Consider the following 13276-nt stretch of genomic DNA (forward strand, 5'->3'; position numbering starts at 1 on the left):
ATGTAATCTTGTGGAAAGTTTACCCAGAAGAATAGGAGCTGATGGAGTTGCAAACGAGGGACTAAGCATCAATACTTTAGTCTATATAGCAGTGATAAGAGGAAATGATGTGCAATATTCTGTGAAAAGATTCTTCAATTATCTGCTCTTTAAGTATTAATTTTTCTGTCATTTTACTTTCACCTATATCCGAAAACAAGATACGTACTTTTTATTCCTTACTTTGTAAAACATTTTTTACAATCGCTGCTGATGACAATGTAAAAAAAATAAAGAAATCAATTAGCGGTAAAGTCAAACCAAGGTAGTCAGAACGGCATGTCCTCTCGCGTATTTATTATGAGATTTCTATGACTGAGCAGAATATATTGTAGAAAAATGTTGTTGAGTGGTCCGGGGCGGCCTGGTTGCTGGAGCCTGCGCAGTATGTAGTGAGGCTGGATCAGAGCGAGTCGGGTGCAGTTCGGAGTTTCCGGCCGCTGGCAGCGGAGCGACAGAACTGCCGAAGAGCCCGCGAAAAAAATACGGCGGCTCGGGGTAAACGCTTTAGAACACCGGTAGTGTTGTTTTTTCCCCCAGCAAAATTGGGGGGCCCGGGGTTGTCTTCTTTCTTTTTTTTTTGAGAAACAAGGGGCTTGAACCACAAACCGAGCAAAGAAGTGGCACAAGGCGGGAGTGAGCCACGAGCCACCGGCATGGCCAGGGACTACGATTACCTCTTCAAGCTGCTCATCATCGGTGACAGCGGTAAGTCAACGTCGGGGATGTGGCAAGGGAAGTGGGCCTGTCCCGTATTTACACATCGGTATAAAACCTCGAGTGCACTCGCTATGCCACCACATTTTGTCTCCCACTTCGTTTGTATTATTTTTTAAATGAATTACTTTCTTGTATAGCACCCGGCCGCCATGTTTCTGTGTTAGTTACAGGGCGGAGGTTGTGTGTCCGGGCTGGGTACGTCCGCGACTGTCGATGAGGCCGGATATCGCCCCCACAACTGACGAATTTGTCCCTCGAATATATTCCTGCTTCGGTCACGTAACAAGAAAAAGACGCGTTGAGCCCGAAGTCCACCTCACACGAATAACTGAAGTATTACAAGAGCCAATTGGACCGTTTTCCGTTTCTTTTTAAGTCACGAGCTGCGACAGCTAGCATGAAATTGGGCTAGCGTGTATTTTCACCAGCGTGTATTTTCACCAGCGTGTATTTGTACTAGCCGCAGGCTAAAACGATATTACAACAACAAGGTTGGCACAACGTCAAACAACAGCTGCTACAAGTACCTGTTATTTTGGAATACCGAATCATAATGCCAATCGGTAGCCTGAAAATGCTCACTATATGGGGGTAAAGGAATGCTGCACTGCAGTCTGATTAGCATCTCTAGGCACTCACGTTTAATTGAAGTGAGCCTGTTTTAGCGTAACTCAGTAAAATTCCCTCTAATCTACCCAAGGTCAAGGCCTACATTATTTGTAATGTTGTATTCGTTTAATCCATAAGTCACCAAAATCATGTCATGTAAATCATGTCATGCACCCCAAATGCAATAAAAACCCGGAACACGCGATTGGCGTTGACACTGAATTGTAGTAAACCCTCAGCACTGTACTGCTTTGTGGAGTTTGATCCCTACATCCGCTGTGCATCCTGACACTGGCACAGGCCCTTCAGCAGCCGCAGCACACTTACTCCAGTGTTCCTTCAGCTGCATTGTGGAACCACGCTGTGATAACCAGACCAAAATGCAATAATGATTGCTGCCCATTTTCAACACTCACACGCTGGTTTCGAAAAGACACGAGTTAAGTGTTCAGCTTTCATTCTATTGCTGCATCTTATCAGGTCATGGTGACTATTCAGTTTGTCTCCTTGTTGTTTAAATACTTCTTGGTTAAAGTGGTTATAATTCAAATTTAAGATCTGTGTCTAATTAATGCAAGCACAAATTATGTTGGAGAGTTAGAATATCCATACGCATTCTGCTTTACTATTCAGTCTTTTAATGTTTGAACCAAATAATACAAGGCCATAGGAAACTGATAACTTTTAAGATTAGAGCCATAAAACACCAGCAGACAATGCACACTAGGTAGGTGATACCTTCTGTCCCACCCCAGATTCAACTAAGGAATTTCATTTCAATTTCTGTGACATATCATTTACCTTATTCTTCACACCTTTTCTCCTCCTCTTACGTTCTCTTCTATCCTATTGTTGCAACAATAATGACCTCGCCCCATTCATAATCAGTTTGTTTTCCATCAACCCATTTAATTGGACTTGTGTGTATTTGCCATTTTGTTTTCCAAAAATGTTTTAATATCACGAGAACATCCAGAGTACAATGTTTACCTTTTATGTGTATGATTTTTAAAAAATGGTGTTGCTGACTCCCTTGAACCTCATGGTGTCCCTCTGTTTTATCGACAGGAGTGGGGAAGAGCAGTCTCCTGCTTCGTTTTGCAGACAACACTTTTTCAGGTGGGTGTTTTGGACTCTCGAGTCAATACAATCGAACAACAAAGATGACCGCACTCCATTTATGACACCAGTAAACTGTTGATTTTTGTTGTTATGGATCGTAATTAAATAAATATTTCTAGCCCCATTGCATCGCCCCTCTTAAAACCTTTAGTCACGGTACATTTTAAAATACTCTTATGCTTGCAAAAAAATAAGTTCACCAATGTATGTTACCGTAAGAGTAAATTAAACATAAAATTACTCACCCTATGATGATGCACTATAGGCACAGTGAGCAAACAAGTGAGGGGAGGGAATTGGTCAAAGTGATTCAGCTTCTTTACGCATGCTTTTTAGAATCCTAAACTATCATGTAAGTGTGTAAATAAGTCAACCTAAAGTTTACCAGCAGCATTTTATACTCCCCTATTGTTGATGGAGAGTGGTGGATGCGATGTTGCAAATACTGAGGGAGGGTTCCTGTTTGTGGTTCTTCACATTAACCCATCAACCTCCTAAATCATAACCTTATGGTAGCGGACTGAGTAGCCATGACAGTCATTTATACTGTAATTCTTCAATCACTGGTATCCATCTTTCGTGGTATCACAAATACCACAACACACCTTTAGAGTTATCCTTTTATTTTAGATGCTGACTAAACTAAGACCCATGAGATTTAATCTTTTTGTAGTTGTTCTCCAAATTGCATGGCCTTTGAAGCATTGGATCTTGGAACTTCAACTGTGTTGTGTGCATTATAGATGTTGGTGTGATGGCAGGTTCCATTCATTTTTGCAGGTAGCTATATCACCACTATTGGAGTGGACTTCAAGATCCGGACGGTGGAGATAAATGGGGAGAAGGTGAAGTTACAGATCTGGGATACAGCAGGACAGGAGCGTTTTCGCACCATCACGTCCACGTGAGTTGATGACTACACAAACACAAGGAAGTCTCCGGTGAGGCTCTTGTTTTGAATAAGGAACCAAGAAATGGTATTCATGGTCTTAGATTTAGTTTAATTAGATGAAGCAGACATCCCAATTGAGTCTGAAACCCCGCAGGATGGAATTCCTCTTTCAAAATGTCACTCTCGTGTCTAGTACAATATGTCACCAACAGATGTGGTGGTGGCCACTTGGCCCCTCTTATAGAATTCATAGTTGTATGGCAACATACAAAATAGCACTGCTTAGGACATAAATGCAAACGGATTAGCACCCCGTCATGTATTCAGCCCTTTTGACAAACAATTAGTTTACATGATTGATTTGCTTGTCGTTCACTTTTGTGTCTCCTATCCAAAAATTTTCTATAACTTAAAAGATACAATGTGAAGAGTTTAGGGCCATCTAGTGGTGAATTAATAGAATGCTCAAAGTGCATGCATTTTGAAGTGATGCCACAGAGAGACGGTCACACATCTTCAGCACAGGTGCAAGCAAAATGTCATCACAAACGACTTTTAGTATTCCTTCAAGTGACGACGCAGTAAGTGCGTTGCATTTGTTACACATGTTGGAGTCATGATGTGGAGTGTAATTCCTCGCTAGATTTGTCTACTTGGAGTATCCATAGCATAAAGATGGCTGCAAAACGTGGCAGCCTCCTGTAGGGGAGGCGCGACCTCTGTATTATAAATAACAATTACTTCACCTTCAACTACATAAAGAAAGAAAGTACGGTGCAATAGAATTTTTTTTCTGTGTGAGTACAATTGAATTATTTAGTGGGTTTTTCAAATAATGATAATTGAAAACTCAAAACATCCTACACACTATCCCTTCATATGCTATCATTATATCGTACGACCTGACATTATTCCACTTTTGAGGTTCCACTCACTCAAATAGTAGGTCCCTAAAATGCTAGATTGTGGTTACAATATAAGAGCATACTACCGAAGCCTTAACTAAACTGCAAAATATGAAGTAAAGATGATTGGAAATTAAAAATAGATTACAGTAGATCATGTTGTGTTTAGTAGTAAAATTGAGCCGCTGGAACGGTTCATTTGTTCCACGAGTTAATGGCTTGACTTTGTCTATAGTTGCAGTCTCCAGTATATTGAGGGAGGGATGAGGAATTGTTTTATTTCTGCAAACGTTTGTGCCACCTCACACCTCGCTCCTCTGTCAGTCACCTCGTCTTCTCTATCGGGTCTCTGATGAGAGATGCTAACATTTTAAGCAGAGGAGCGAGGACTGAGGAAATTGCAAATAGAGAAATGAAATGAGCCTCCTAGATGCAGAACCATATTTACGACTGTAAGCATTGATGTTTTTTATGTGCTCGCGTCACTTCACAGATCACATTTGTTTTTGTTTTGTGTCCATAAAAAGTTGGGATTTAACAGAAAATCCCAATTGGGCATTGTGCCCTGCAGTGTGACCATCATGTATGTATGTGCTCTCTGGTTCCTTCCAAGCAATGTGCACACTTTCAATGTCGCCTGGAAGGGCAGTCCTCTGCAGGCTTGAGGCCAGCTTGACTCTGACTTATTTGCCGTGTCAAGGCACAACCTTCATCACAACATCCTGTTTCGGCTGAATTATTTCGGTGACAAGTCCTCCAGCGGAAACCAAAAATGGTCTCATTGGCTGAATTTTAGGCATGTCCCTAGTTTAAATAATCATAATAATATTGTCCGTTCATGGAGAATAACAAGATTCACATCCATATTGAAAAATTGCTGTTATGTGCAAGTAGTCATATTTTGTCCCTCCAAATACTCTTTAATTCAATTCACCTTCAACACCCGATGAACTTTTGAGCAGCTCTGTTGAATGAGGAACATGGTCCTAAATCTGGGAACAGGATTTGAGATAATGTTTGTCTACTGGTGGCCTCCATTTTACTTGAAAACGGATGATGTGTGTGCAGACCATTGGATGGTTCCTTATTCATGTTTTTCTGAATAGGCTCACAAAAAGGCAGTTCTCCTTCTCTGTGGTTGTCTGCACCACTCCAGCTGTGCGTTCTGGGCATGTTCAGACAACTCTTGTGTGCCCTCCGTTGCTGACACGCCACACACATGCACACAAACATACAGACGATGCGGCGGACAAAAGGTTCTTTGTGTTTGTTTGGAGCTGTGCAACGACACTGTGGCAGGCTTGCTTTTTGAAGGTTTGCAGGTTTACTGTTGACTGGACCCCACTGAACAGATGTTGATCCAAAAGTCCTGATAATTTTCTGAGCAAACACTTTGATCTGTTGTTAAACACACTGTTTGCATATTACACGTGCCCTGTTGCCTGTTCATGAAGTATGCAGCCACTTTAAATATTAGTTGTTTTTGTTTTCAGGTTGGTTTTGATTTCCTCCTTGTTCCTTGTTCGTGCTCAATGTAACTGTCCTTCACTGTGTGTGTTCAGGTATTACAGAGGAACGCACGGCGTCATTGTGGTGTATGACGTCACGAGCGCAGAGTCCTTTGTCAACGTCAAGCGATGGTTACATGAAATCAACCAGAACTGTGACGATGTGTGCCGAATATTAGGTGAGTGTCGGCATACAGGGGGAAAAAAAAGTTATTTGCGTATATATTCAGTATGGGGACGGCATACACTCATTGGCCATCATAAGTAATTAGCTTATGATGGCCCACTAGGACTGAACGATTGTTTTGGGACCGAATTTGTGATCTCAGACAATGTGATTTCGAGATCATTAAAGCTGTGTTTTTGTTTTGTTTTTAAAGGGCATTTATGCACCATTCTCACGAAACAGGTCACATTAACCAGCGCCATACTGATAAAAAAAAAAATAAAAGCGTCACGCTGTCATCCGTAGCCCCGCAAGTAATTTATTTCGCCACTGCTTGAATGCGGGGGGCCAAGCTATCTTACGCCGCAGCAGTACAGACTTTATTTGTATTATATGCAAGTCCGTGCGATGCAGCAGCAACGAGCTGCGTGATGCGGATCATCTCCTCCGCGGTACAGTCGTTCAAGTCGACGGCCTTGAGCTTTCAGTGATTGGAGTTCAAGGGTGTACCAGTGGGCAGTGGATGTGAAGGAGACTGACTGGGTTTTCAGAGGGGCAAGGGAATTGAGGATGTGTAGACCATTGTTGTAGAAGGCTGTGAGGTCATTGGGGTAATTTAGTATGTAGCAACAAACTTAATTATGCGTTTTATTCTTAGGTGATGCCAATGAGGGCTTGTGCCAAATATGTTCTGTTACTTTGAGTACTGGTGTTTCCCAATTCATGAACGCATCATTCTTTTTGCGAGAGAGAGTATGGGAGATCTTTCTTCTTCGATGTTAACTCTTCTTACACACAGTTTTGATTGTTAATAAATATGAGTTCGCTAACTAGTGCATCTTTAATTCCTAGTAGACGCTACAATATATTAGTGTTACAAAGTTATATCACACAAACACTGTAAGCTGTGTGTGCTAACTACACTTCGCTTTCAGACACGATTGAGTGTGTCAGAAATTAAATCAAGCATCAGCCACAACCTTGTTCCTTTCTCGGTCATCGCACATTCCCATCGTGCGACCATGTGGTTGAAACATGCCGTAACTTTTGGACTCTGTTGCTAACACCAGATAGCTATGGCACTCTTTACCCGCAATGCTTCTCTTTACGTTGGATACCTGGATCAATATTATGCTGTATGTGCACCCTAAAAGGCAAACAGCCAGCGGGGAAAAGCGCGAGATGAGGCTGTTTCAAGAGCAAAGCAATGCGACAAATGAATAAATATAGAAATAGATGACTCGTCGACTCATCAAGACACTCATCCATATTTGAAAAAAAAAAAGTTTTGTTCCCTTAGCTTAGTCAAATGACTGAATCCTGCTTGCTGATTCGCAGAATGAAAACTTATCACTTCCTCTTCCTTTGCCATTTATGTACGCTGATTCACCGAATGAGGTTTTCATCACTTCCTCCGACTGCAACCACTCAATGGACCCGAACGGCCGTTTTTGAGACATTATTACTGCTCGATAATTTCAAATCTTTTGACGAAAATAACGAGGACGATGTATTTCACCCACCCCTTTCACAGTCAAAATGAGCTTTTTTCGTCTCCGACAGCCTAACTGTGTTTTTGTGGCAAACAGAGCTGCCAAAAGTTCTAGAAATCACTGTGCGCTAAGTCATTATGCACGTAACATATTGTGATTATTCTGAATATATATATATATATATATATATATATATATATATATATCCCTTTAGCTTGGCTAAGGGCTTTACTTTTCCTTCCACTCCCTCTGTGTGGGACTTGGGAGGCTTTCATTAACGATTGGGCAATAGAGTCCCGCGCTGAAGTATTTTACGCACGCATGAAGTGTCGATATTAGTGCCGGGACGATAATTCAATATGTATCGCGAGACATCACGTGACCAATAACATTAGAAAATGCATTCAATAAAATGCTTGATAGAAAAAAAATAAGAACTCATACTACGACCACAATATTGCGTGTGATGTTGGCATTGCGCTGCAGCCTTCAAACATAAAGAAGAGTCATTTAAACCATTGAAGACGACGCAGCTAAACTAACTGCGTGGGCGTGCATCATACGCAGAACAAGAGAGTTGCATAACTTCATTCAAATAAATGACCAGTCGCCTCGGTAGAATAGAAAACGATGACATTATCAGTATTGAGACGTGGTGTACAAGTAAAGGAGTTCCCTATCGTGATGTGCTAGCGCCAGTGTAAGCCATATCCGACCCTCGGCATCCCACTCATAAGTCAAAATAAGGCAGTGAAATATGAATGGTCTGCTAGCAACAATGAGTCTGCTAAAATGAAGAAGTAGTCTTAAGATGGTTGGTCAACACTAATGCTGCACCACATGAGAGTACTAGTTCATTATGCATTGTATGAACATTGAATGAAAGCTAATTTTAATTAACAATATTATTTTGGGGTAGCATCTAATGCAAATAAGCATTAACGCGTCGGTGGAGGTGAAACTGCATTACAAATTACACTAAACAGTTAAAGGTTCAAAAAACAGCAATACTCATCAACATGGACTCATTTGAAATCAAATTTTTTTTTCCGAATTTAGATTGACCAGTTCATTTGCCTTTTTCTGAGTTGCGTTGACTTTGTCTTAAGTTTTTGAGCAACATCGTTCCTGCCCTGTGAAAAACATGCATGTCCAATTTTGTCGTATTTTTTAAAATATCCACGTTAATGTGACATCTGTAATGTGGAAAGGACATATGTTGCTCACAGGGCTGTCAAAATATAAAATAAAATGACAATTTTTTCATGGGGTCAACAATAAAAGAAAAAAAAATATCTATTTATCGATATCGACTGATATAACATACTTATATCGCCCATCCCTGGTCAATGGTTAATGTGCGGCACAATTCGCATTAGTTCTTGCAGCTGCTAGCTGCCGCCTTCATCAGTGCACAAGCTGCTAATCACACTTTTGGTTATGTCAGCCGGCTTGCGATGTCAGTGGCTCAACACAGCGCCAGAGCTCGTCATTTGGAGCCCAAGCTAAACGCAAACAAAAAAATACCAAAAAGTTGTTTCAAGCCTTGTCGTGTGTGCGGTACTCGAGATGGCCAACAAATCTAACCACTCACATTACAATATCGCCTCCCTAAATGGTAGCTTATCTCGACTGGTTGCAGACTTTTCATTTTTATTGTGGCGTGTCATGCCATGAGAGACTCATGATACAAACGCATGACACAACCAGTTGCTTGTCTTCGGGTTGCTTCCTCACTTGTTATTGTTTTGTTTCACATCACAATCATGGTGCGTGTGACTCGGCCTAAGTCACTGGTGACATAAGGGTATTGTGATTGGAAATATTGGACACGTTCAACTAGAAAGATTGTCTGCCTTGACTTTTCTGAGCAGATTGTGCAAGGGAAAAAAAGACACATGACATTCAATAATAAGACCTTTGCTGACTTGTCAACAACTTGTGCAACTTTAAATACCCTGTAAAGTATGAAAATATGTCATACATTTGAAACACCACAGAGAAGAGTGTTTTCAACAAACTTTCCAAATTGGAATCAACCCCAAAAATTGCCAAGTAAGAATTGAGACTTTAAAATGGTGCCAAATTGAGACTTCCCCTCTGCTTTCAGCGCAGTGAGTGAAGAATGTTTGTCGTGTTTTCAGTGGGAAACAAAAACGATGACCCCAACTCCAAGGTGGTGGAGACTACCGACGCGCAGAAGTTTGCAGAGCAAATGGGAATCAACCTGTTTGAGACCAGCGCAAAAGAAAACATCAATGTGGAGGAGGTAACGCCATTGGGAAAAAGTTTGTGGGAACTGGCCCGCTTGCTCAGCGCGCGTTTGCTTTTTGCGCAGATGTTCAACTGTATCACGGAACTGGTGCTCCGCGCCAAGAAGGAGGTGCTGGCCAAGCAGCAGCAGCAGCAACAGAACGACGTGGTCAAACTCACTCGGAACAGTAAACGGAAGAAAAAGTGCTGCTAGCGAATGTCGCGCCTTGACCGCACGAAGACCGGCGGCAGCTCGCATACGCGGCGGATGGGACTCACAAAGTAAAAATTAAAGATTTAAGAAATTATACGCTTAAGATTCAAGACAAAAATATGCGTCCCCTTTGGACTAAGTAATTATGAAGAAATATATGTACAGATTTTATTATTGATAAGGTCGGATCAAAAGTCTTATTTGGAATCGAGCGGCAGGTCCTCCTTTTCTTAAAGGGTCTGCAAGGTAACGACTGACTGCCACAACGCTGCCGTATAGAACCGCTTCAGCTTGCCGTTGTCATACATGTACCCGTGTCTCATCCTTTCTCTTCTTCACACTGCACAGGACTCTGAGCACCCGAGGAGAGGGGCCTTTCTTTCGTGACCGTTTTTTTTTTTTTTGTATTTTGGTCTGGGGGCTATTGGGAGACGGGGAGGGGAACCCGCTTTAGCACAGCGCACGCCAAGAGATCAAGATGAAATTCGAGCATGTCTGCTTAGGTGTGATGACCGTCAAATCAACTGATCATTGCTAGTCTAATCCAATGGATGGACAGAGCTGCTTTCGCTTTTTTTTTTTTTTGTCATTTGCCAAGATTCCTTCTCACTTTTACTAGTGTTGAGCTAACAACCTGTTTGATTTGACTTAAGAAACAAACGAGATTCTGTTTTAAGTGCAGCAGAGGTGTCCAGCTACTGCAGTCCTAACACACTTTCAGCTGTCCCGTTGAATCCACTGCCCCCTTTTTCTTTTTTTAACCGTGATACAGTTGAGCAGTGGCACTGCGCCTCATTGTTGCCATAGTAACGCTTACGCAAAGGGCCCTATTGCAATCAAGTTTGAGCATTCCTCCATTATCAGACAATTTAGCGCTTATTGTACAGGCCTCCGCTCACCAGCGCCTTTTCTTGGCGGCCAACGGTGACGTGCGTCTGGCCTCTTGCCCCCCCTGCTTGCTGGCCATCTTAGTTTTTGGGAGACGCAAGACGGTGGAGCCGTCACTTCACATTCATCTGATTCAATGCTATCAAACCCCCACAGTCTATTGTTACTCCTCCCTTAAATGTATATGTATATATAAATATTTGTGTTTATTCAACACATCACGGGCATGCGCTTAACCATGCCCCGTGTGTGTTCTATTTGAACACACTCATCAGCTGTGGTTTGCTGTACACTGGAGAAAAAGAGAGATTCAGTTTGCCCTCAATGACGTTAATCCATAATAACCATTTGAAAACGAATAAATATTTGACATGTAACAACTGAACTCATTTGTCAGTGACTTGTGCCCTGACTTCATTTTCAACCTGTGTCTATTTTTGGATTCTGTGAATAAAGTGTGGGAGGAAGTGGAGACTGGTCTCTCATGGAATGATCTTTTTTTCTTGTGTTGTCGATGTGCGTGTTTTATACTCTTTCCATAATTTAAATAGCCACTCAAAATAATATGGTGCATAAGCCTCTGTCATTTTTACATCTATTGTGATAACCTAAAAATATCTTATTTCACGCATCCATTCTCTAGTAAAGTGGTTCTCAATTGGGGGTACGCGTACCACTCGGGTCACGTGAAGGAACCCAAGGAGTACGTGAGATGTTAACATGAAAATATCCTTTCAAGGTATATCATTGAATTAATTAAACTTCAGGAAAATATATAGACAAAAACATTTTATTTTCAGTAGGTTTTTCAATTTATTTATTTTCAAAACCCAGATTCTCCCGCAAACGAGAATGGTTCGACCCGATTTGGCACGCGTCTCTCTTGAATCGTAAACAATGGAGTCGTGGTTGAAGCGTTGGTCTTCCGAACAAAACTCGGGCACAAGTGCAAAAGAATGACAAACCAGAGTTTATTAGAAAATTCCGGTTGTTGAAGATTATGTTTTATTTGGACTTGCGTCCACAAGTTGCAGATGTCTTCTATGATCCAAAAGAGGGCACTTTATGTTGACTCTTTTTTGTGGACCAATACCCATGAAGTTTGAAATGTTCTAATAAGTTCAATAAATCAGACACTGATGGCATGTTTTGTCTTTTTTTTCAACCCAAAAATGCTTTGCGCTGGTTAAGGGATAATTGTCTGAAAAATATTTCACAGGGGGTAGGTACATCACTGAAAAAAGGCTGAGAACCACTGCTCGAGTGCAGGGGTTCCCAAGTCTGGTACTTGACGGCCTCTACCTATCCTGTTGTACGTTGCCCTCCTTCAACACACCTGATTCAAATGATCAGGGTTGTTATCAAACTTCTGCAAATCTTACTGATGAGCTGATTATTCGAATCAGGTGTGTTGGAGGATGGAAACATATAAAACAGCCAGGAGAGGGCCTCTCGAATGGATTTGGGCACCTCTGCATCTGGTGCTTGTCATTATTAGAAGTTGGCTATCCCACCTGACTGGGTTTAGAGGTGTGGTGTACCCAACCAGGGCTGGTTGCTAGTCAATCACCATGGACACTCCAGCAGTGGCGGGCAAGGGCGCCAACAGGGGAGAATAAGGAAAGAGAGGGGCACATGGTTGACAGGTGCCCACAAGGGCCCATAACAAGATTATAATCCTGACAAAATAATATGGCACTCAGTAATAGACGTACAATTAGCCATATATTTCATTTACAATGCATTGATGGCAACAGTAAGCGTATTTGTTTAGGAAACTTTCTCAAGGCCTCACTCTCTCCATTTACGTCAAATGGTTCAGTCCACCTGCTCCAGCCTGCTGAGATTTAATTTAACATATATTACTAATTTGATTTATTTATGATTATTGTATTTATCTTATTGTTTGCTTATTGATTCTTGTTCTATACATGATAATGTTCAAATCACAATAAATCATTACAGGCAATTGGCCATTTTGTTTTTGGTGGTATTTGCAAAGATTTTACTTGTTTCTCCACAGATTATAATCACATTTCATTTTAAAGGACAAGTTTATTTAGTATTAAAGTTTTAAATTTTCTGGTAATTAATCCTGAGGATTGTATGATTAATTATTGAAAGAAAGAGATTGTTTTGGGGAAATAGGGTCTCAGTCTTGCATGAATTTATGAATTCCATTATATTTTCAGAGTTTACTATACCAAGTAACTGACATATTGTTTTCGCAAATACGGGAAGTCAAAAATTTCAATCAAATGCATTCGGCATAAGTTACCTTTTCATGGGGCCCAAAATCCCTAGCAGCGCCCCTGGTGTTGGGCAAAGTAAGGCATTTTTTTTTAATTTCATCAAATAACTAAAAAACGTACAAAAATGCAAAACGTAACATATACCATTTTGAATAACTTTTTATAAAAAAAAAACTGGTCCCAATTTTAAAAAGGGTGCTGGATCATTATCTGAT

The 13276-nt window shown here is 41.1% G+C and overlaps 1 protein-coding gene across 1 annotated transcript; it reads left to right on the plus strand.

Moving 5' to 3' along the window:
* Positions 1–391: 391 nt before the first annotated feature.
* Positions 392–11281, plus strand: rab35b (RAB35, member RAS oncogene family b). The gene is made up of 6 exons (XM_088301878.1): positions 392–747; positions 2437–2487; positions 3271–3394; positions 5850–5974; positions 9599–9723; positions 9793–11281. Exons 1-6 carry the CDS (start codon positions 696–698, stop codon positions 9919–9921), a joined length of 606 nt encoding a protein of 201 aa, XP_088158004.1. The 5' UTR covers positions 392–695; the 3' UTR covers positions 9922–11281.
* Positions 11282–13276: the final 1995 nt, after the last annotated feature.

This window comes from Idiotropiscis lumnitzeri, chromosome 1 (genome assembly GCF_059441095.1).
Source record: "Idiotropiscis lumnitzeri isolate Australia: NSW breed Sydney's pygmy pipehorse chromosome 1, RoL_Ilum_1.0, whole genome shotgun sequence".
Classification (NCBI taxonomy): domain Eukaryota; kingdom Metazoa; phylum Chordata; class Actinopteri; order Syngnathiformes; family Syngnathidae; genus Idiotropiscis; species Idiotropiscis lumnitzeri.